At 37.7% G+C, this 22040-nt stretch overlaps 1 protein-coding gene across 1 annotated transcript in view; it reads left to right on the plus strand.

The window, feature by feature from the left end:
• The window catches only part of homer3b (homer scaffold protein 3b), a 23800-nt gene extending 2816 nt beyond the window's left edge, over positions 1-20984 (plus strand). Inside the window, exons 2-9 of the mRNA XM_082156784.1 lie at positions 3430-3586; positions 3705-3836; positions 7973-8080; positions 14526-14662; positions 15318-15474; positions 17941-18051; positions 19443-19523; positions 19653-20984. Of these exons, the coding sequence (XP_082012910.1) occupies positions 3430-3586; positions 3705-3836; positions 7973-8080; positions 14526-14662; positions 15318-15474; positions 17941-18051; positions 19443-19523; positions 19653-19838 (1069 nt within the window). The 3' untranslated portion in view covers positions 19839-20984. The remainder of the gene's footprint in view (positions 1-3429; positions 3587-3704; positions 3837-7972; positions 8081-14525; positions 14663-15317; positions 15475-17940; positions 18052-19442; positions 19524-19652) is intronic.
• Positions 20985-22040: the final 1056 nt, after the last annotated feature.

Raw genomic sequence — 22040 nt, forward strand, 5'->3', positions numbered from 1 at the left:
GCTGGCAAGTCTCTAGGCAGGAACAACCTAGTTGTTCATTTTCTGAAGGGGATCAGCAGGCTGAACCCGCCTCGTCCCCTTACCATTCCAACATGGGACCTGTCGAAGGTCCTTAGGGCCCTCAAAGGACCTCCCTTCGAGCTGCTGCTGTTGGCTGAGCTACGGCCCCTTTTGCTAAAGACTGCCCTCCTGCTAGCACTAGCATCGGTCAAGCAAGTGGGTGACTTACAAGCGCTCTCCATGAGCGCATCTTGCCTTGAGTTTTATGTTAGTAACCAAGTACGTTTTTATTTTATTTAACTCCACGAACTCTCAGTTTTGACTCTTTTTGGGAATGATAAAACTTTGGTGTTCGACATATTGTTTCAGAAATACAATTAAAGATATTGAAGTTTCAACTTCATTTGGTTGTTTTTATGTAATTAAAGTTAGCTTAAAGAAAAGAATATAGCCTAACTATTTGTAAAAGGAAATTTGATTATTAAATTAGTTTTTAAAAGAGGTAAATTATCTTTACAATTTTACATGGGTTTGATTTAGGCCTAGATTCAGTTAGATGTAACCTAACCTGGGGTAAATTGAGCCACAGGAACACTTTTTTTAAAGAAGCCATATTTTAGAACCCTTTCTCATAGATGTATTCTTATCATTTAAAATGATAGATACTTTCAATACTCTCATTGTACTTCTGCCTAATTTTCTCTTATCTTGAGGACCACATTATTCAAACAAATGGCTCATCTTACCCCATTCTCCCGTCTCCCCTGTATTTGAGCTTTATGTGTGTGTTCAATTTGAAAATTGAGAAAATAAAATTGGATTGTTTGCTTGTCTTTCCCAACATCTTGTTGAAAAAGTCTTGCATTTAGATAAAGATGCTTATGAAGCATAACGTATTCGTTTCATGCAAGTACACTGAAGGTGCATGACCGGCTGGCTTTATTGACATGGATTTAAATACTCCGTTTCTGTGCAGGCGAGAAAAATAAACTGAGATTGGCTGTTCTCAGATGGGCTCAAAATGGCACTCTGTATTTGGCGCTATTGGAGATTTCCTGGTAATTGGGTCAGACGATCACAAATCAGATGTGAAATTTTAGAACAGCGTGCTATTACTCAGCAGGTGACGTCTTCTTAATAGGAAGACTTGTCTCTTTCCATCCTGTTTATTATGTGTTCTGCTGTTCCTAGTTTCAGTATTTGCAGGATATGATTGGGATCTTATTTGATCTTAGAGGCATAAAAATATTCTATGGAGTCTTGGGAACAATCCAGGAGGCTCAGTCTCTGAATGAAGTCCTTGGCTGTGGTGTGAAATTACTGTAGAAGTTGGAGTGGAGACCTTTTTTATATATCATACTGTGCAACAGAAGTGCTTGATAAACAGTTTCTGCATGGAGCACCTGCACCGCCTTTTCCGGAGGTGTTCTGTCCTAGATAACCTTCCCAGAATGCCAGAGTGATTAAGCATTACCAAAATGTCACTTTGGCCTCTGGAGGTCTAATTCAGGAAAGATTGATGGACCCAGAATTTGCTATGGACCCACAACGCTATTGACACAGGTGTGACCTTCAGCATTGTGTGGAAAGGGCTGATGTGCCAGAGCGAAGCCTGATATGAATCTGATCTTCTCGCTGTACTGATGGGTAAAATTCGATGAAAGATTACTCACTGATATGCCATTAGAATCAGACCATTACTTTTTGGCAGTGGACTCCTGGCTGGCAGGGAGAGGGTCAAGAGGGCACATCAGAGAGCGATGTGAATCTAGTGATTTTAAAGCGATTTTCTGGTTTCTGGTTGGTTCTAGTTTTCTGCAGAAACTAAAGAAGAACAAGTGCATATATTCGTCCATATAGTGAAAATTAATATGGGGTCCAATGTTGTTTAGGTAACATTTATAAATGTCTTTCTGTAACTTTTGATCAATTTATTGTGCCCTTCCTAAATAGAAGTTCTGATTTCGTAAAAAAAAAAAAAAAACCCAAACTTTTTACCAGTAGTGTATCTCCTCACTGTAAATCACAAGCAACAGGACATGTTTTTGAGGTCTTGGTTTCCAAAATCCATAAGAACACAATTCATAAGACCTGAAACATATGCAAGTTATGCGTGAACTCAAACACCACTTATTATGGGTGTTCAGTTTAATGTGCAATGCATAAGATTTCTATTTCAAGGAAATACGGTTCTTTAATAATTTCTATTCATCAAAGAATGATTTTTAAATCACAGTTTCCACAAAATATCAAGCAGCACAACTGTTTTCAACATTGATAATAATAAGAAAAGTTCTAGAGCACCAAATCAGCATATTAGAATGATTTTAAAATGATCATGTGACACTGAAGACTGGAGTAATGATGCGAAAAGCTCAGCTTTACCATTACAGGAATTAAATAGAAAACAGTTATTTTAATTGTAATAGTGTTTCACAATAACTGTTTTTATTATATTTGTTCTCAAATAAATGCAGTCTTGGTGAGCATAAGAGCCTTCTTTCAACATAAAAAATATTAACAACCCAAACTTTTGAATGGAAGTGCGTTGCGTTCATATATCATATTGTGTGTGGTTTGGACTGAATTGTAAAAATGGCTGGATTACTCTGGATTACATATTGTGGTAAGTAGTCCTTCAGCAGACACTTCTATTGATGTGTTCAAGGGAATAATGCTGATCTCCTTGCTGGGCGCAAACCAGCAACCATCTGGTTAGCAGACTCAGGTTTTATCCACTATTCCATGTCAGTCCATAGTTTGTGTTCCTTTATCAGTGTTGAACAGTCTGCAGTCTTAGCCATTCTCACAGGACAGAAATATAATAATAATAATAATGTTTATTTTTTTATAGCGCCTTTCAAGAACCCAAGGTCGCTTCACAAAATAATACAAACAGTTGACAGACAAAGAGACAAGCAATCTGCTTATTATAACAATCAAACAAGCAGAAAAGCAGATGGAAACAACCAATAACTACAAATAATTAACATGAAAAATTATATAGTCAAAGAAAACATAAATTTCGATAAAGTAAGTATGTAACATAAAAAATGAAAAAGTGGAAGACAGAGAAATAGAGAGGAAAATAATTATTTACTGAGCATGATGAATAGATGAGTTTTAATCTTAAGTTTTATATCTTTGATTAATCCATCCATAATCATCTCATGTTGATTTGATGAAAAGATGATGTGGCGATGTTTCAGGCAGGGCCTTTCTCAGCCTGTTTGCACGGCTGTGCCGCTTCATAATCAGATCTGGCTTTGATGTCCCACTCTTGACCTTGCATTAGGTGCTTCTCAGTCCAAGTGCTGCTGTTTCTGTGATCACACTTCTCATATAATATCGACCTAAATCAGCCCAAGAGTAAAGATGGCATCCTAATGTAGAATTAAATAACGCATAGTTTTTTTTTTCTCCTGAAAGTGAGCAGCCACTATTCAGCATGAAGGCACACGTCTTCCAAATTGACCCGGACACTAAACGAAATTGGATTCCGGCCAGCAAACACGCCGTCACAGTCTCCTTCTTCTATGATGCTGGCAGGAGTGTGTATCGCATCATCAGCGTTGGGGGCACTAAGGTGAGAGACCTCGGCTACAGGTGATCCAACTATCGCTATAAAAATGTTTAATGTTTGTTATTTGCATCTTGATTTTATTAATCAAAATGTTATATTTTTTATATTTGCTCTACTATAGGCGATTATCAACAGCACCATCACACCTAATATGACCTTCACGAAAACGTCACAGAAGTTTGGCCAGTGGGCGGACAGCAGGGCGAACACAGTGTATGGTCTTGGGTTTGCCACAGAGCAGCAGCTTCAGCAGGTAAATGCATATTGTAGAAGTTAATGTTAAAGGTGCTCTAAGCGATGTTGGGTGACGTCACTTCTTGTTGACGTTCGAAGTATTGTCAAACAAAACGGAGGCTAGCTCGACCCTCCCTCCTCCTCATCCCGTCCCCTTCCCCTCCCTTCCATGCTTCCTGAAACAGTCATGAACCATTTAGAAAAACCTGTCCAGCAAAAACAGTGCCACCGGAATGTCGGATTGAAAGCCCTTCTGCCGGCGGAGTTCTCGCCACCTTTTGAACGCTTTTCCGATTTAAATTCGGGACTTCGCATTCCTTCTCCTTATCGGAACGTCGTCTCTTTGGTCGTGTGTCAGTCATATCAAAATTCTCAAGATAAGAATATAACATTTTAACGTTAGTTGTCGTTAGGACATTTCTCCTCTAGCTAACTTCCCTCTTCATGCTTCTCTCTCCTCCACTCCCCACACCCACGTTCATGTGCACGCGCACTAACCCCCCAAACCCCACCCCCAAATCATTCTTGTCGGTTATTGGCCGGAACACTGTTTGTTATGTTTCATGGTCCTGGCTGGGCCAGTTTGTTTTTCTTGCCGTTTGTGTAGCCTGGGCTGTCTACAGAGACCGCGTTTTTTTTTACAGTGTGTTCAGGGGACAGGCAGCTTGCGGATAGTGAGGATATGTTTGCTGGATGTGACAAAAAAGGTTTTGGCCTAAAAAACGCGTGACATCACTTAGAGCACCTTTAAAGGGATGGTTCGGTGTAAAAACCTAGGGTCCTTTGCACCATGACCTCGAGCCAAACACCCCCCAGAAGCCTTTTTCCTTTGGTCGAACATTATTAAAGTTAGAGCTTATTTAGAGATATGAGCCGTATGGCTTAGTGCAGGCGCTAATGGATCCTAGGCTGTATCTCGTTAATTACCCCACTAATAATGCCCAGAATGGTACCAAACTTCTACAGTAGTACAAATTAAGGGTGTCACGATTCTCCAAATCCTCGATTCGATTACATTTTCGATTCTAAAGTCACGGTTCGATTCGATTCTCGATTTTAAAAAAAAATTGTTTTGAAAGCACAAGCTATGCCATTTTTAGACTTTTATGCAATATAATAATATCTGACCTTTGTTCGCAATGTACCACACACTACATTGTCAAATTTAAAATGTTTATTAACAACTTAATGTAACAATAACTTATATCTTCAGTCAATTGGAAACTTAAACAATATAACCTATTACCTATTATAGTCCCGGGGCTCCCTGGACTCCTTAGAGCAGTCACAGGCGAATAGCACGGCGTTTTAAATTGGGTTCCCACAGCGTTTGCAACGCAGTACGAGAGAACGTTCTCGTAAGGGAAGGTACTTGGTTACTTGCGTAACCTCGGTTCCCTTAGAGATAAGGGAACGAGTACTGCGTTGCCTTGCCGTGCTATTTCGCTCATATCAGGTACTTCGCTTCAGTCGATTTAAACCTAAAGTCCTTTGGCGAGTTTTTTCTGAATTTATACACTTCAGCCGCGTCCAAATTGGCGCGCTCGAGGTTGGCAGGGCGCCAAGTGCTCCTACTCGCCATAGGTTCGTGCAGTTGCCGCAGCACAGCCAATCAGCTCGCTCAGGCGAGCTATGATGCTCTCGCTGTGCAGCTGCAATGCGTTTTAAAATAAAGGCTTTAATATTCTCGAGAAAAGGAGTTTTACCTATTACAGGCAAGCCGAGCTGACGTGACATATGGGGCGTGGCAGCATCGACGATTCAATTTTTTGATTCAATAATCGAGACTGAGCATTAATTTCGATCGATTGACACCCTTAGTACTCATAAAACGAGGCATTGGAAAGTTTGTAAGTACATCAGGAGTTTATTTAAAGGAACATTCCACCGTTTTTTTAAATAGGGCTTATTCACTGTCTTTCCTACATTTAGATAGGTGGGCAAACGCATTTTTGTCTCAGTGCATGCATTGTTTTAGTTTGGCAGCGCTGCCGCTAGCTTAGCTTAGCATAATGAATGGAATCCTTTGTTGCCAGCTAGCATGTCATGAGTAAAAGTGATAAAAAAACGAATAAAAAAAAAACTAATTACTACTTGTGGCCTGCGTATTTAAAACGAGTACAAATAGCAATGCAGATTAAGACTAGGCAATTTCCTAGGCAGATATTGACATGGGACTATATTGGGGTGAAGCACACGCAAAGCACTGCTACTTGGGCGCAGAGATATCACGCAACACCTGAAATCCCCCAACTTCCGTCAACATACCCGCGTGAATAGTAGCTAGCTATTTTTCCTACAGTAGACAAAGTGAATGGCGATGAACATGGCAGATTTTGTGAGAGACGAAGAGGGTGACTTCTCAGATAGTCAAGATCCAGAACCATACCTCTATGAACCAGAGTTTGAGAGGAGGAGCTGCGTGCTTTGGAAATAGAATGACAGGAGGAGGAGGTTGCTATCGCTTAACAGCCTGAGGACGTGAGGATGAGAGCCAACACGAGCTGGTGGTGTGAGTGTGGGGGAATATGTCAACCTATGCCGACTGAAATAGAGTGTCTGTGCTGTGGCGAGTGGGACAAGGTACTGCCATTGATGACCAGGCTCAACGTGGGGGGATTTCAGGTGTTGCGTGATATCTCTGCGCCCAAGTAGCAGTGCTTTGCCTGTGCTTCACCCCAATATAGTCCCAAGGCAATATCTGCCTAGGAAATCACCTAGTCTTAATCTGCATTGCTATTTGTACTCGTTGTGAATATGCAGGCCACAAGAAGTAATTCGTTTTTTTTTTTTTTATATGTTTTGATCACTTTTACTCCCGACATGCTAGCTGGCAACAAAGGATTCCATTTATTATGCTAAGCTAAGCTAGTGGCGGCGCTGCCAAACTAAAACAATGCATGCACTGAGACAAAAATGCGTTTGCCAACCTATCTACATGTAGGAAAGACGGTGAATAAGCCCTATTTAAAAAAACCGTGGAGTTTTACTTTAAATAGCACTTGCCTGATGGCTAATGCTTCCGCTAACCCGCACGTCGAGGTCACTTCAGTGATTAGGGAAAAGCACGTAAAAGTCCTGGCATAGTGTAGTATACAATAACGTTATTACAGCTGTATTTATTTTCTGTAATGACATCTATTACTACACGGTTGAGTGTTGACCCTTCCATAACCTAATAACACCAAACCTGCTAGGTTTCACTCAATACCAGCAAAAGTGTTTCGCTATATAACATGAACACAATAAGTACATTGTACCGAACAATCTTTTTATTTTTATTATGCAAGTACAAAGTAGTTATATAAAGTGTGACTAAGGTATGCTAAAATAGAAAGATAATCAGTTAGCTGAATACTATGTTCTGCGAATTTGTTGTTGGGATGGAAATTTCATGTGAAGGCAAAGGTATCCGCCAGCAGATTTCTCAACAGGTGCAAGTTGGTCACACGTATTCGTCACATTGACAGAAAGCTGCATGGTTTGAAAGTGATTTTTGTGTGAGGAGCTAATGTTCGCTAATGACCTTTAGAGGTGCTAAACCACTTGGCTTTTAAGCTAACCAAAAAACAAACAAAAAAACAGTTATGAATGTTAATTTGACCATTCATAATTTCTTATTGATTATGTAACACAAGTGACAGTTTAAAAGAGATGTAGAGAACATTTTGGGGTCCACTGCTTGTCATGTATTTAAGCAGCATCTATATTAAATTAATATTCAACAGAATTATTGATGTGAATGCACTGACACCAATAGGATGAGAACTGAACTGATCTGGATGATGACATCACGGTTTTCTCCAGAGCGTTATAGCTTAATTTGAACTCATTCCTTAATTGAAGAACTTTACAGTTATTGAACCAAACTGAATCAACACTGAACTGATTTCAGAATTATGACTGTGTACTATTGTCTTTTTACAGCTGCTTTACAGCCGAATTGAATTCTGTTTGCATCACTGAATCATTATTTTTCTGTTAACCACTGTAAAGCAGCTGTGAAACAATCTGTATTATATAAAACGCTATATAATTAAAGGTGACTTGACTTGACTTCACAATATAGCATGGCCTCTTGTAACTTATTGCTATATATGCTCAAAAAATGTCACTATAAAACATTTAATCATGTCACTGTAATTGTCTGTGCAGTTCTCAGAGCAGTTTAAAGAGTTTAAGGAGGCTGCACGTCTCGTTCGGGACAAATCACAGGAGAAGTTTGAGCTGTTGAGTCCTGGCCTAAACATCTCTGCTCCACAGGTAAACACAATAACTTGAGTTAATCTTGAACCTTTTAGAAGGGTGACTGAAAACGACACAGTAGCATAACGTGATGATTAAAATTTAGACGTGTAATAACTCATGTCATACTTTCTCAGCTGCTCGATTCAGATAACGCGCCACAGCATTTCATTCCATCCTATTAACCACTCTAACAATAGCACAGAGGATCAACTGGCCTTTAGTGATTTGATAGCTAATGCGGCCATCACAATTTTAATATCAATCACATAAGAGAAGTGTTTACTGTGTTTATTGTTTGTTTTTTTATTCTTAGTAAGTGTGACTTACAAAGCATGTCCTCACATGCCAGGAGGTGACACAGAGTTGTAGCCCGTATGAAGTTATGTAACCCCGTGTGTGCGGTCACCCGGGGAGTTCAAATGCCCTGTTCATTTTGCTTTACAGTTGGCTGACCTTTTTCATTCACCATTTGTGGACACACTCAGCCCTTAATTATCATGACCATTACACTACTTTATAGCAGCCTGAGAGTATATCAAAGTCTACTGACACATAAAATTAGAATATGAGTTTATATAATATCTATTCTTTGATTAAACCGCTCAATCCAGTTTGACTGGTTTGCCATAAGAGGTGCAGTAAATTTAGTCAAGAAAGTGTTCTTGCAATATTTCGTTATATTTCACCCCCAAACCAAAAGTCTTAAATTAGAAATAGTATTATATTATATTAAATGTGTATATATTATATATTTATGCAGAATTAAAGGGGTAATGAACTGAACTAAATAATGTTTTTTATTTATTTACAATGTTATCTGAGGTCCACTTATAATGTTATCAAAATTTTTAGATCAAAAAACATCCTAATTTAAAAATAAGCTATTTTCTATCCTGTTTTTGACCCTCTCTTTCGAACACTCGATGTTTTGATAGGCGTGCCGTATTCAAGACTTGGAAGTAAACGCCCACTGCTATTATTGGGTAACATAGTTGGGTAACAACAGAGTTTTGCATATTAAAATAAGTATTTGGAGTTACCACAGTTATAATTGACAAAGGATGACTCATTCATATAAATGTCATTCTGATAGGCTATTTATAGCTATTCACATCCTTTTCGATAAAGTGAAAAAAACATATATATTTTGTCATTTGCAATGTTGTGTTTTAAATAAAATGAAACCTGTTGTAATGTCTTACTGATGAAAAAACAGAAGATGTCACTCACTGAAGCGTACAGGGAATGGCTTAGATCAAAACAATAACAAAAACAGCATTCTGTATGTGCTTTCTTCCATATCTGATATTCCAACGCATTAACCCCACAAATGCCGAAGCAAAGGAAAGAACAGCATATCACAACTATTCAGTTTGACTGTGGTGCTACAGTGTAAATACCTAGTACATATTAACGATCTGTATCAGACAAAGTGATATAGTGACACATGGTAAAAACACTGTTGGACATTGAAGTTTTTCCCTCCTTTCCACCTCGCTTTTAAATCTCTAATGAATGCCCGTGCAGCCGTGCGCATTTTACTTTCAAATTTATATATATTTTATTTATATTTGCAGATAAATAAATTTTTATTTTCATAATTTATGAAATACTTTTTTTGTACTATGTACTGAAAAAGTCAAACATCATATAGATCAGATAGTCATGTGTTATATGTCATTTGAAAGGTCTCACTGCATAGAATACAACAAGCATAGTTGTTTTGGGCTTTTTACCAAACTTGAGCGAGTTTTTGTACATGAAGACCCATACGTAAATAATATACAGACGCGGCATTTATGCTATGTCGTTTTCGGTCGTAACTTCATAAAACCTGCATATATAGTCAAAAATGGCACATCATTACTTACAGTGGATGTTCCCGATTGAAATGAGTCCAAAATCAACATAATAAATTGCATCGATCACGAGATATTCTTCACGGAAAAACAACAATTTAAAAAATACCCATTAGGGGGTGTCAAGGGCTAAACAAAAAGGCTACCTTGGTTCCAAATGCTGTAACTTTTGATCACTTTATGCCATCACCACAAAATGCAGCTTACAGGGGAACTTCACCAAAAAAATATTTTTAATCCTTCATTATTTCCTTCCTGAGTTATAGCATGTCATTTAAGAAAGATATGTACAATTATAAATATATAAATTTATATAAATAAATATATCTTTTATCAGCAGTTTCTCAGCATGAGAATGTCCAAATTAAATGAATTTTAAGTTTTCTATCAAACGATACCTACCTTTTGACTCTCCTTGCTATAGTTTTGGAGTTATGAGTCTTTACTTTTGTGTATGTAAAATGTCTGAAAAAAAAGTCTGGATACATTATTGTAATTATGGAAAAATATGCTTCATTTTCATTCAAATTATCTCAAAATCCAAAATATCTTAATAGTACTGCAGTATGCTTTGTGTTGTGTGCCCATATACAGTATTCTGTAGTGGTTTAATGACCATGACAGGCTTTTATCCCATAAGCTCTTTTGCGTTGAAACGTGCCTCTGTAGAGCGTATGAAACAGACCGCTGACTGAGAGATATTCATTATTTAATCAAACCTGAGTGTTTAGAGTTCAAAACAGCAACAGTGTGCGCTGAATAATGCTGCCCTTATTAATTAATAAAGTGTTTTTTCGGGGTGCTGCATTAGACCAGGGGTGATGGGGTGAAAAATGGAAGAGTATAAATAAGTCAAACAGATAGATGTGCTCTTTGATCACTGAATCTATATGTGTGTGTCTGCTTCTAAAAGCTTTCTGGCCAAAACCAGTATTCTGTTTATATAACGGCTCATACGTTATTAAATTCATACTGTTCATACTCAATGTTTTGAATCTTTTGCAAGAAAGTGTGTCCCCTTGCCCGTACAAAACTTGGCACACTTAAGTTTTTGTTCAAACTGTTAAGGATGAGTGTTAGTAATAGTAAGGTTTCCCTTAGCAAGTATCACCTACATTCAGCCCTCTTACAAAATGATATGTTAATCAATTAAATTCTTCTATCTTCTTTCTCTCCATGTCTCTTCTGTGGTGATGGGATTGTCTCTCTCAGCTGTCACAGGTAAGCTACCAAACTACCGTCTGCATCTGTTTCCACATACAATGACACACCTGTGTCCCCTGTGCAGCTTACACACCACTGCACATTCATTCCGCTCTTGTGACAGAGGTCCTCAAACCCCTCAGGAAGCCCTGGTTATGAAACCCTGCCATGCTAGATGACATATGGTGCGTTCAAGTCATGTTGGAAAGATCGTATTTATGAGTTGAACGCACATGAACGCCAAAATGTCATTAATGTGAGTGGGAAGCTTGGGATTTTCTTTAAGCCCTGATGTTTACAAATTTAAGTGTCAGTGAGAAACATGAGAATAGCATTGTAATATAACAATATAATATGTAATGATAAAGTTATCTTAGTTTTTTTTAATGAATTAAAAACAGAAAGCAAAACACACGTGATGCATATTCTTTGTTTTTATTTTCTAGAATTATAGAGTTAAAAACCTTGCTGCATTTTTGTGTAGTTAATTAAGAGAAGGTACACCGCCATCTTACTCTGACGAAAGCGACTAGAACGCACCTGACGTCGTAAACACGACTTCCACCTCGTAAATACAAACTTCCCAGGAGGCACCAATATTCCTGTTTTTGTCCCAATCTGTATAGGAGTCATTTTTCTAAATCTTATAACATCAAAATTGGAGTTGTGTGGCTCTCTTTTTCCAGAGAAAAAAAATCTAAAATCATCTTAATGACATCCTCTTGAACTCCAAATTTGTGTCCAATCAAACAGTGTCTAGAATAATATAGTTCCCTCCCACTCAGTGTTGTTATTGTTTTTGTTAATTGAAGTAAAGCTAAAATAAAATGTAAATTGGGAAAAACTTGAACTTAGAAAACTTTAAAATGTTTCAGTAACTAGTAACTTATAATAAGTTGAAGTACTAAAAGTACTAATACTAAAACTGAGACAAAATAAATTTAAAGCTAAATTTAAATATTTTAAAAAGCTAAACAAACAAAAATAAAACAAAACAAAATAAAATGAAAAGTCCTACACATTCCTGCCCCAACGTCTTGTTTAAAAGGAAGGATATTTAGGGGAAGATGGTGGTAGTTTAATTTGAGCTATTTCTTATAGTGTTGTTAAAGTTCAGTGTCATTTTATTTGGTTTGTGAAGCAAAAAAATTAAAAAATAAAACATTGGCTCATGATAAGGGGAATATGCTGTAAATATGTGATCCCTCATTAAAAACGTAGAAATGTGCAAGATACATTATTGAAGGAATTGAGCACCCGGGCCTTTGACTATGTAGTGGAGTTGTCATCTCTGAATCCTCTTGCTCTTCCTTTAAATATATTAAACACACAGAGAGCTCCATCTCAAGCTCCCTACGCCTGCCATGAACCGCTATAGAGAAGGCAAACAAGTCATCGGCCTGAGTGGTCGGATTAGAAATAGAACATCTTACTTTGGGGAATGCATCTGAGATTGCTGAATTATAGAAGCTTTTCTGAGAGCGAGCATGCATTGCTCCACAGAAACACTGTACATGTTTGAAAAACCAAGGCTGTGCTTGCTGTTATATAGTGTTGGCAAAATAGCCGAGTTCTTTCTGATGTACTGTTCCGGTTGAAATAAACCGATGTCCTTTCAAATTTGAATCAAAGATCAACGGCATATGCTGCCTCATGCCCGGTTTAGTAACATGTGCAGACTGTTTTTTTTTTGTTGCATCAAACAAATAGACTAAGAATGTGTTGTTTAAAGAAGTTATTTTATGAGTTATCTAACTTAATAATAATAATAATAATAATAATAATTCATTACATTTATATAGCGCTTTTCTCGGCACTCAAAGCGCTTTACATGGAAGGGGGGAATCTCCTCAACCACCACCAATGTGCAGCATCCACTTGGATGATGCGACGGCAGCCATATTGCGCCAGAACGCCCACCACACACCAGCTTACTGGTGGAGAGGAGACAGTGATGAAGCCAATCAGTATATGGGGATGATTAGGAGGCCATGATGGACAGAGGCCAAGGGGCAAATTTGGCCAGGATGCCGGGGTTACACCCCTACTCTTTCGAAAGACATCCTGGGATTTTTAATGACCACAGAGAGTCAGGACCTCGGTTTAACGTCTCATCCGAAGGACGGTGCTCTTTTGGCAGTATAGTGTCCCCATCACTACACTGGGGTGTTAGGACCCACACAGACCACAGGGTGGGCACCCCCTGCTGGCCTCACTAACACCTCTTCCAGCAGCAACCTGGTTTTTCTCAGGAGGTCTCCCATCCAGGTACTAACCAGGCTCAGCCCTGCTTAGCTTCAGTGGGCAACCAGTCTTGGGCTACAGGGTGACATGGCTGCTGGCCACTTACAATAGGATTGAAAATGTGAGCTCACTGGGACTGTCGTTCATTTTAAATGTGGACATTCCCTGTAAAGCACCAAATCAATGGCGGCATTTAGGAGGAGAGATTTCATAAATACTGTATATATCTTGTAAATATACTTATTTATATTGCAAAAAGCTGAGTTTTCAGCATCATTACTCCAGTCTTCTACCCTGGAAATCCAGAGTTCTTGCGAGAGCACAATTTGAATTTGCTCAGCAAGTCGCTCTGGCATTGAGTAATGATGCTCATTAACTATGCCCTTGTAGCCGAGCTGCACCAATCACATCGGGTTATCTGATTTGCTTGATGCAAGATGCAACATTGCAAGATGGCTATGGATGAGCACCAGTTGTTTGAAACGGCTTTGGCCTCTACAATGAACGAGTTAGACTTGGCTTTTTATCTAAAAGAGGAACAGAAGACGGTGCTCGAATCGTTCCTTTGCAAGAAGGACGTTTTTGCTGACCGGATACGGCAAGAGTCTAATTTACCAGTTAGCTCCGCTGGTAGCTAAGTGTATGGGGCTCTGGATACGTCACCCCGTGTATTGTTGTGATTGGTCATAGTGTTATCCAATTGCGTGCAGTGAGATTTTCAAATGCATACTTGGTGCCGCCCCTCGAGCTGGCCGATTTTCATGACTTTCCGATGGTCTATGCCAGACCCTTAATCTTGATTTGGGTCTGGATTTCTAGGCTACCAGTCTTCAGTGTCACATGATCCTTCAGAAATCATTCTAATATGCTGATTTTGTTTTTATTTTGTATTACTTAATATTTTTGTGGAAACTGATTCATTATTTAATTTTTTTTCAGAATTGTTTTAGTTCAAAAGAACAATTTATTGGAAAGATTATTTTTTGTAATAGTGTAAAAGACTTTACTGTCACTTTTGATTAATTTAATGTGTCCCTGGTAAAACAATTTAAAAAAATCTTACTGACCCCAAACTTTTCTTTTTATTTATTTGATATATATATAGAGAGAGATTTTACATATTGTTTTTATTGCCTGTCATGTGTCTAATACAGGCGCTGTCGGTGGACCGTCAGTCTCCTCCGCTGCTTGGTGTCAATGGCTCTAGTGAGGACAAGTTGTTTCGCAGCAAGAGTGCTGACATGGAGCAGTGCATGGAAAAAGAACAGATGAGGAAGATGCTTTCCGAGGGGTAAAATATACAGATCTGACAAAATCCCTTATAACCATCAAATCTCACACTTTCTTTTACTCTCACTTGTCTCTGTTTGTAATGTCTATTTCCAACATTAATTGGGGGTCAAACTTTAAAATTGATGTATTTTGTCATTTAATTTGCCTCATATTTTTTAATGGGGTACAGTAGCTTCACATGTTTGTTTTCCTTGATATACTGTATAACCACAACCATCTCACGCTGATGCACGTGAATCTAATCAATCCGCCTGATGTATTCTTCCTCCTCAGTAGTTTTCTGGGGTAATTGGCAGTGAGTTTACCATCAAATGTTTTACAGATTCAAGCATGAATCACTTCATCATACAATCACAACATTGAATATGCTGATGGTGAAAACATCCCAAAGCCACAGATTCAGGAACTCAACCTGCAAAAGTTAACTTCGTAAAATAAGATGATTCTCCTTTAAATCTAAAATTTGATAGGGGACATTAGTAATCTTTTAAAATATAAAGGCAACACAAAAGAAATTACATTTCAGAACTCAACCATGCAATGTTTACCATCTGCTGCCATTGGACTAAAATTCTTTGATGAAATGTGTCTTTGCCTCAGGTTTCAGAAGGAAAGACTTGAGTAACTGAACCCAGATGTTGGTTTGTTCACAGGTCGATATGTGAGAGGAACTCAGAGGCAGAGCTGTTTTCTCTTCGGGACAATAACGCTAAGCTTGTAGCCGCTCTTCATGAAGCTAACAGCAGCATTGAACATTGGAAAACACAATTAGCCGAGTATCAGGAAGAAACGGATCGCCTCCGAGAGCAGGTGAGGAATGTTAAAGGAACAGTTCACCCAAAAATTTAAGTTACCGATTATTTACTCGCCCCATGGCCATCCTAGATGTATATGACTTTCTTCCCTCGGTCGAAGCAAAATTAAGGTTTCGGAGGAAAACATTCTAGGAGTTTTCTCCATCAAATGCAAGTGAATAGTGCCCAATGTAGACCATTTTGACAGTCCAAAATCCATATTTAAGCAGCTTCAAAGGGCTCCACTGGACCCCACCTGCCAAATAAGGGTCGTCTTTAGCTAAATGATCTGTCGTTTTCAGAAAAAAAGTTCGGGATGGATGCACATTATAAATACGATAGAGATACAAATGAAATAAAGTACGTTTTTCAGGTACAGTAGGATTATTTAACATCTATGCATTTACTTAACATCTTTTGTTGTTTGATTAACATTGACACAGACAGGTATTTTAGTCTGCTGTCACTCAAGACCGAATGCTTGGATCCAAACTGACACGCATCCGGTTTTCACCAAGCTGTTTACGTTCACTTAAGCCATAACCGACTGTATTTACGTGAGATACTCCACATGATGGGCATTTTGACAACTCTGTCTGTATTTGACCATTCAGACTGACCAAAATACGAGACTGTCCCGGGGAAAATGGGACGTCTGGTCACTCTATTTAGACCCAAAAATGAATGGTCTGTCATCATTTTCTCAACCTCATGTCATCCAAACCTGTATGACTTAATTCATCTGCAGAAATCAAGAAGAAATTGTTTTTTAAAGTCAGTGGGGTTCAATGCTTTCTGGACCCCATTGACTTCCATAGTGCTGGACATTTTTTTAAATATCTTTTTTCTGTTCCACAGAAGAATGTCATACAGGTTTGGAACGATATTGGTTGTTAAATTAAATGTTCATAAGAGTTTTTGGAGATACAAGAAGAGGTTCCAGATGAAACGTTTTTTCCACACTGCTGCTTTTTGAGGACCACATAAGGATAACGTCCACATTTAAACATTCTCATGTGCAAACAATTTGTTTTAGCAGTTGCTCAAGCAAACTGAATATTTTCCCTCAGGCAGTCTTTGGCAGCGTTTTTACATAATCATACATAAATGATTCCACAACACTTTGAAGGTCTACTGAAGCAAACATCAACCAGATGACGTATATAGTTCAGGTCTTCGGAGAGCATGCGGTGGGATATTTTTAGGAAAAGATAATACGCCTTCATTGCCCGGAACAGAGGGAAGACAAATGACCGTGGGGAAAATGAGACCGCTAAGTTTCTCCCTAACACAAACAGAAAAAAAAAATGGCTCTTGAAGTGTGACAGTGTTAAAAGCTCCAGTGCAGTGATGGCCTGCTTTACTTTCCCTCAGGGGTGAGCATGGGTTCAGTGTTTCCTGTGAACTATAACGACCTCTGAAGAAAAGACGCTCAGTCACAAAACCATGGCTGTGTGGAAAGTTAAGTGTGGTAGTGACTCCTGGAGAGGGTAGTGTATTTTTCAGTGGGATCAAAAAACCTGAGAACACATTAAAAGGATAGTTCACCCAAAAATCATTTCGTCATTTTTACTCACCCTCAAGTTGTTCCAAACCTGAATGAATTTTTCTTCTTCTGAACACAAAAGAAGTTATTTAGAAGAATATGGGTAACCAAACAGTTGATGAACTCCAGTGACTTTCATAGTATGGATTGTACTTTTAATATTACTTTTAAATTGTTTAGATATACATATTTAGATATACGTTTAGCATGTGCATGTTTATAATGCATCAGCCAGTTTGTTATTAAAGGAAATAAATAGAAACATTTGCTCATTTAGTTATAGAAAAAAAATTTAAAATTATAAGTTGGCCCCCTACCTGGGGTAAGAAGCCTCCCTGGATAAACTTTTACAGAATGTAAAAGTCTTACCCCAATGGTCTAATTTTATCTTTTACTTCAAAATAAAAAAAACTGTAACTTTTACACCACAAATCTAAAAACATGAATGTGTCCACACATCCCTCATTAACAAATAGACACAAATAATGTCATAGATCACTATTGTCCAGAAACACAAAATTAGACCAATTAACCTCAAAACTGTTTCGACTGACTAAATCTCACAAATGTTGATATTCAGATGAAATAAAAATAGCATATTGTGATTGAACAGATTTTGTGTCATCTATGGTCAAGAGAAAAAATTAAAGTGGGGTGGGGAGGGTCATCTTTCTCCATCTTACCCTAAATTATGCATAATTACATGTTGTTAACTAATATTACTCCGTAACAGGGATACCTTAAAATGGATTATAAGCACGTTTTTCGAAACCAACATGAATTTATTTCTAAGAGCTTTGCGCATGTGTTTTAAATTAGATTTTTATTGTTCAACATGGCACATTCTGAGATTTTATACAGTCGGGGACCGATTGTTCAACCGGAGTTTGATGGGAGAACTTGGAATAGCTGTGGTCTGTTGGTTTCATATTTCAGGTTGCAGAGCTGGAGGCTCAGAGCAGGGTTTCTGCTTCCAGTGAGACTGGGAATGAGGAGCTCACACAGTCTGTGGCAGAGATGGAGGCCCTTATCAAAGCTAAAGATGAGGTAAAGATTATGTAATAACAGTGCCAACTTACACAGCAAGAAACTCCAGTCGTGTCCCAAATGATGCACTATACACTATGAACTTATACTATGTACTCAACCATGTAGTGCATGAATTTGATACGGTTTTGTCATTCAACATTAAAGTCTGATAGCCCCTCCCCCTCCGCTATGTAAGGAAAGCTGTGACAGTTGAGAGCATGAATTGTCCAACATTCCACCATGTCTACACTGGACGCTTATGACTTGTTACGACACACCAGGAATAGATTGATCCCATTATATTCAATAGCGCTGTCACAGCCGCTCCAGACCCTGTATTTTCAACATCTTTTTAAAATAAAATTATTTATTATAAAACTGCACTGCCTGGCCAAAAATTCTCTGTTTGGATTTAATTAGGCAAATGCTAAAGAGTCTATGATTGGATCATTATTGTTCTATTTTCTAGCATGTTTGGCAACAGTTCTTCTAACACTTATTTATGGAGTGTGTGGCTTTTCATTTCTTAAACAACCATGTAGGAAAACACATCATGGCCATATTCCAGGATGACAATGTCAAGATTCATCAGGCTCAAATTGTGAAAGAATGGTAATGAGGGAGCATGAAGAATTGTTTTCACACATGAATTGTCACCTCTGGGTCATTTAAAGTCTTTGGGATGTGCTGGTGGAGACTTCACAGAGTGCTTGACCCTCTTGCATTGTCAATACAAGATCTTTACCAAAAATGTATGCACCTCTTGATGGAAATAACATCACAACATTTATTTCCATCAAGAAGCGCATACATTTTTTTTTCATCAAGATCTTGCCAAATGAATCTTCATGCTCCCTCCCAACCATTTTTTCATATTTTTCCAAGGGCTTTCGTAATGTTAATAAATCTTTAATACATTACCGGTCATCCATGAATATGATTTCTGCTCGAGTCCCGTACTCTCCACCGGCTGTAGAGGTGAAGACAACAACTCCCATGATTCCGCGAAATCAAAGCATCATCAAGCTACGCCTTTGTTTTGAATAAGTGACCTCTAGTGGTGAAAAATTACATGGTGTGCCTTTAAGAAATGAAAAGCTTCACAATCCATCAATTAAGGTTAGAAGAACTGTTGCCAAACATATACTGTAACATGATAGAAACATAATAATCACTACAATATGATCCAAACATATACTTTTAAGCATTTTCCTATTTAAATCCAAACAGCGACACTTTTTGGCCTTGCAGTGAATGTGTAGGCTATATGTATACAAACAGCCCATGTAAAACATCTCAGTTAAATCCGACGAATTTACATTCAAATAAAGTAGAACTCCTTTTTCATTTCACTTGAAAGATGAACAAGTTAGTAAAGAATATTCCTTATTTAAAAATGGTTGTTACAGGAAATAAAGACTCTGCGGGGCAAGAAACCAGATTTTAGTGAGCTGGAGAAAGAAAAGGAAGAGGCCAGTCAAAGGATGCAGGTACATTTCTTTATTAACTTTACTACTAGGTGTGTACAACAGAAGTATTTTCACTATCTTCGGACTTCTGTATAAATATGATTATGTTTTAGTGACCCAAGGATGAACGTTTATTTGTCTTGACATTAGGACCTGGAAGTGAAGAACTCCGAGTTGGAGAAACAAGTGCAAACAGCAGAAATCGCTTTAGCTTCGTCCCAGGTTTCCCGGAACAGGGCACAGAGTGCTGTGCAGAAGGTCATTGAAACTTTAGACGTCAAGATCTACGATTTGAGCGACCTGCGACAGAACCTAGCCAAACTCTTGGAGGATTGACCACTGCAGTTGGACAAACATTGCATGGCAAAACCACCAATATGAGGTCGAAGAGAACTTGTTCTCTACTGGAATCTTCCCAAGCTGCACAACTCGACGGTTCGTCATGGTACTAAAAACTAGAGGTGATAAGTAGCATGACAATAGTATATTTGCATTCACATTCCACATTTGCTTCCTGAGAGTTGAAAGCCATCGGTGTAACTTACTTTGTTTCTCGCTCATAGAACAGAGCCTGTTTGATTAAAATAGTCACGAGGAAAACCATAAAGAACTGTCCAAAAGACTAGCTTCTTTTAGACCTGTTTTTGGTACTAGATATCAATATAGTTGAAATTGTTGTTGAGATCTGTGATTTGGTTGTGACTAGGTTTCTAAATGACTAATTAGAGTAAGACTTGGAACAGAATGTTCTGTAGGTATAAGCTACTGTTCAATGTATTTATCAGTATTATTGTTAGATACATAACTAGAACTGAAGAATGAAAATATCTCAATATTTACGGACACCAGCATGTCTCTGTTAGGACACTTAAGTGATTTAATGGATTGTTGAACTTACAGTTTCTCTTACATGCCTCATAAAGTTTGCTTAATGCAATTGACAACAAGAGGAGCAGGGAAATCAAAGCACATAGCTCTAACAAAACATGATATTTCTCTTAGTAACAAATTATAACACGAGTGAATAATTAACCATGACTTCCCTATTTCATTAACTAATTTATTCGTCATTTTAACTAGTCTGCTGCAGTCTGTTTAAATATGTAGTTAGTTCTAAATCTAATGCATTTCTGCAAGGATCAACAGAGTACTCCAATTCAATTTTCACTGTCTGATTCCATTAGTTCAGAATGGCACTTCTAACGGCAACAACCCTTAAGGAAAAACACTTTAGACTTTTTATAGACTGCTAGTTTTCAATATGTCAGCGTGCATCTTTATACCAACCTTTATATATGGAGTTTTTCCTCTTTATAAAAACATCTCTTTAGCCTAAACATTCACTTTAACTGTTGATGTTTCATCGCTTGGACATCTGCCCTATAACCTCAAAGACATTTGCACATATACTATTTTTCTATTGTGTGCCTGTTGTTGTTGGTTTTATATGAGTTCCCAATAAAAGTATTTGCTTTGTGTGTACACGTCCTTTAATTTTTACTGTTGTTTCCCAACCCCAAACCCTACTTAGATAGCCTTTATGATAGTTTATGAAGATAATAAAGGAATAAAGTGCTGCACTGATTGCTTCACCATGTGTGTTTTGGGATAAAATTCACTTGTTTTGGGATCAAATTTAATTATGATAGTTATGGTGCATTTTAAAGCAGTGTTGCTTGCTATGTTTTTTATATATATATGTATATATAAAATAGTATCCAAAGTAGCTTTTTTTAAAGAAATGTTGTGCTTCATTGTAGAATGATGCATGATACTCAGCAAAATATGATATAAAATATAAACAGAGATTATTCTCCTCATGAGACCTGTCCTCAGGCAACATATGAAACTTTAAATGTGTTATTGTATTTATGTTTAGTGAAGCTGATATAATTTGAGTCAGTACTCATCATATGAGCCTTTATATTAATATTAATAATTTGGGGAAATTGTCTAGTAACTCATTATCCTGTTACACGGTGTCCTAAAAGTATAGTCATATTTAAAAATGTCTGAGTATCATTGCATTATATAACAAAATATTAAACCAAGTAGCATCTGCAAACATTTTTTTTGCAACCTGAATTTATATTTTGTTTTATATAATGCAAATCCATTCATACATTTACATTTGATTTCAAATTAATTTAACTTCTACATTATAAGTTATATATTTGTCTCCATTTCCATTTTTAAACGTCACAGGACGACTTGATCCAGTATTTCTGCCATAAATATTTGATCTGACATTTTATTTTGGTAAGCAGTAACGTTATATCAACACGATCTAGATACATCAAAGTTGTTACTTGTTATTGTTTTGGGGACCACTATTAATAAATGTGCCTGATTGCAGTTGACCCAATACTGCCACCTACTGGAGAGTAAAAGCTCCTCAACCTAAAAGTAAACGGAGTATTTTACGGAGTATTTTAAATAATTACTTAAACCTCTTCGACAACTCCAAATAACTTGAAAGTGAGCTACGTAGAGACCCGCTACAATGGTTGTCTTGGAAAACATTTAATAATTAATGTC

This window comes from Leuciscus leuciscus (genome assembly GCF_965113295.1).
Source record: "Leuciscus leuciscus genome assembly, chromosome: 23".
Taxonomy (NCBI): Eukaryota; Metazoa; Chordata; class Actinopteri; order Cypriniformes; family Leuciscidae; genus Leuciscus; species Leuciscus leuciscus.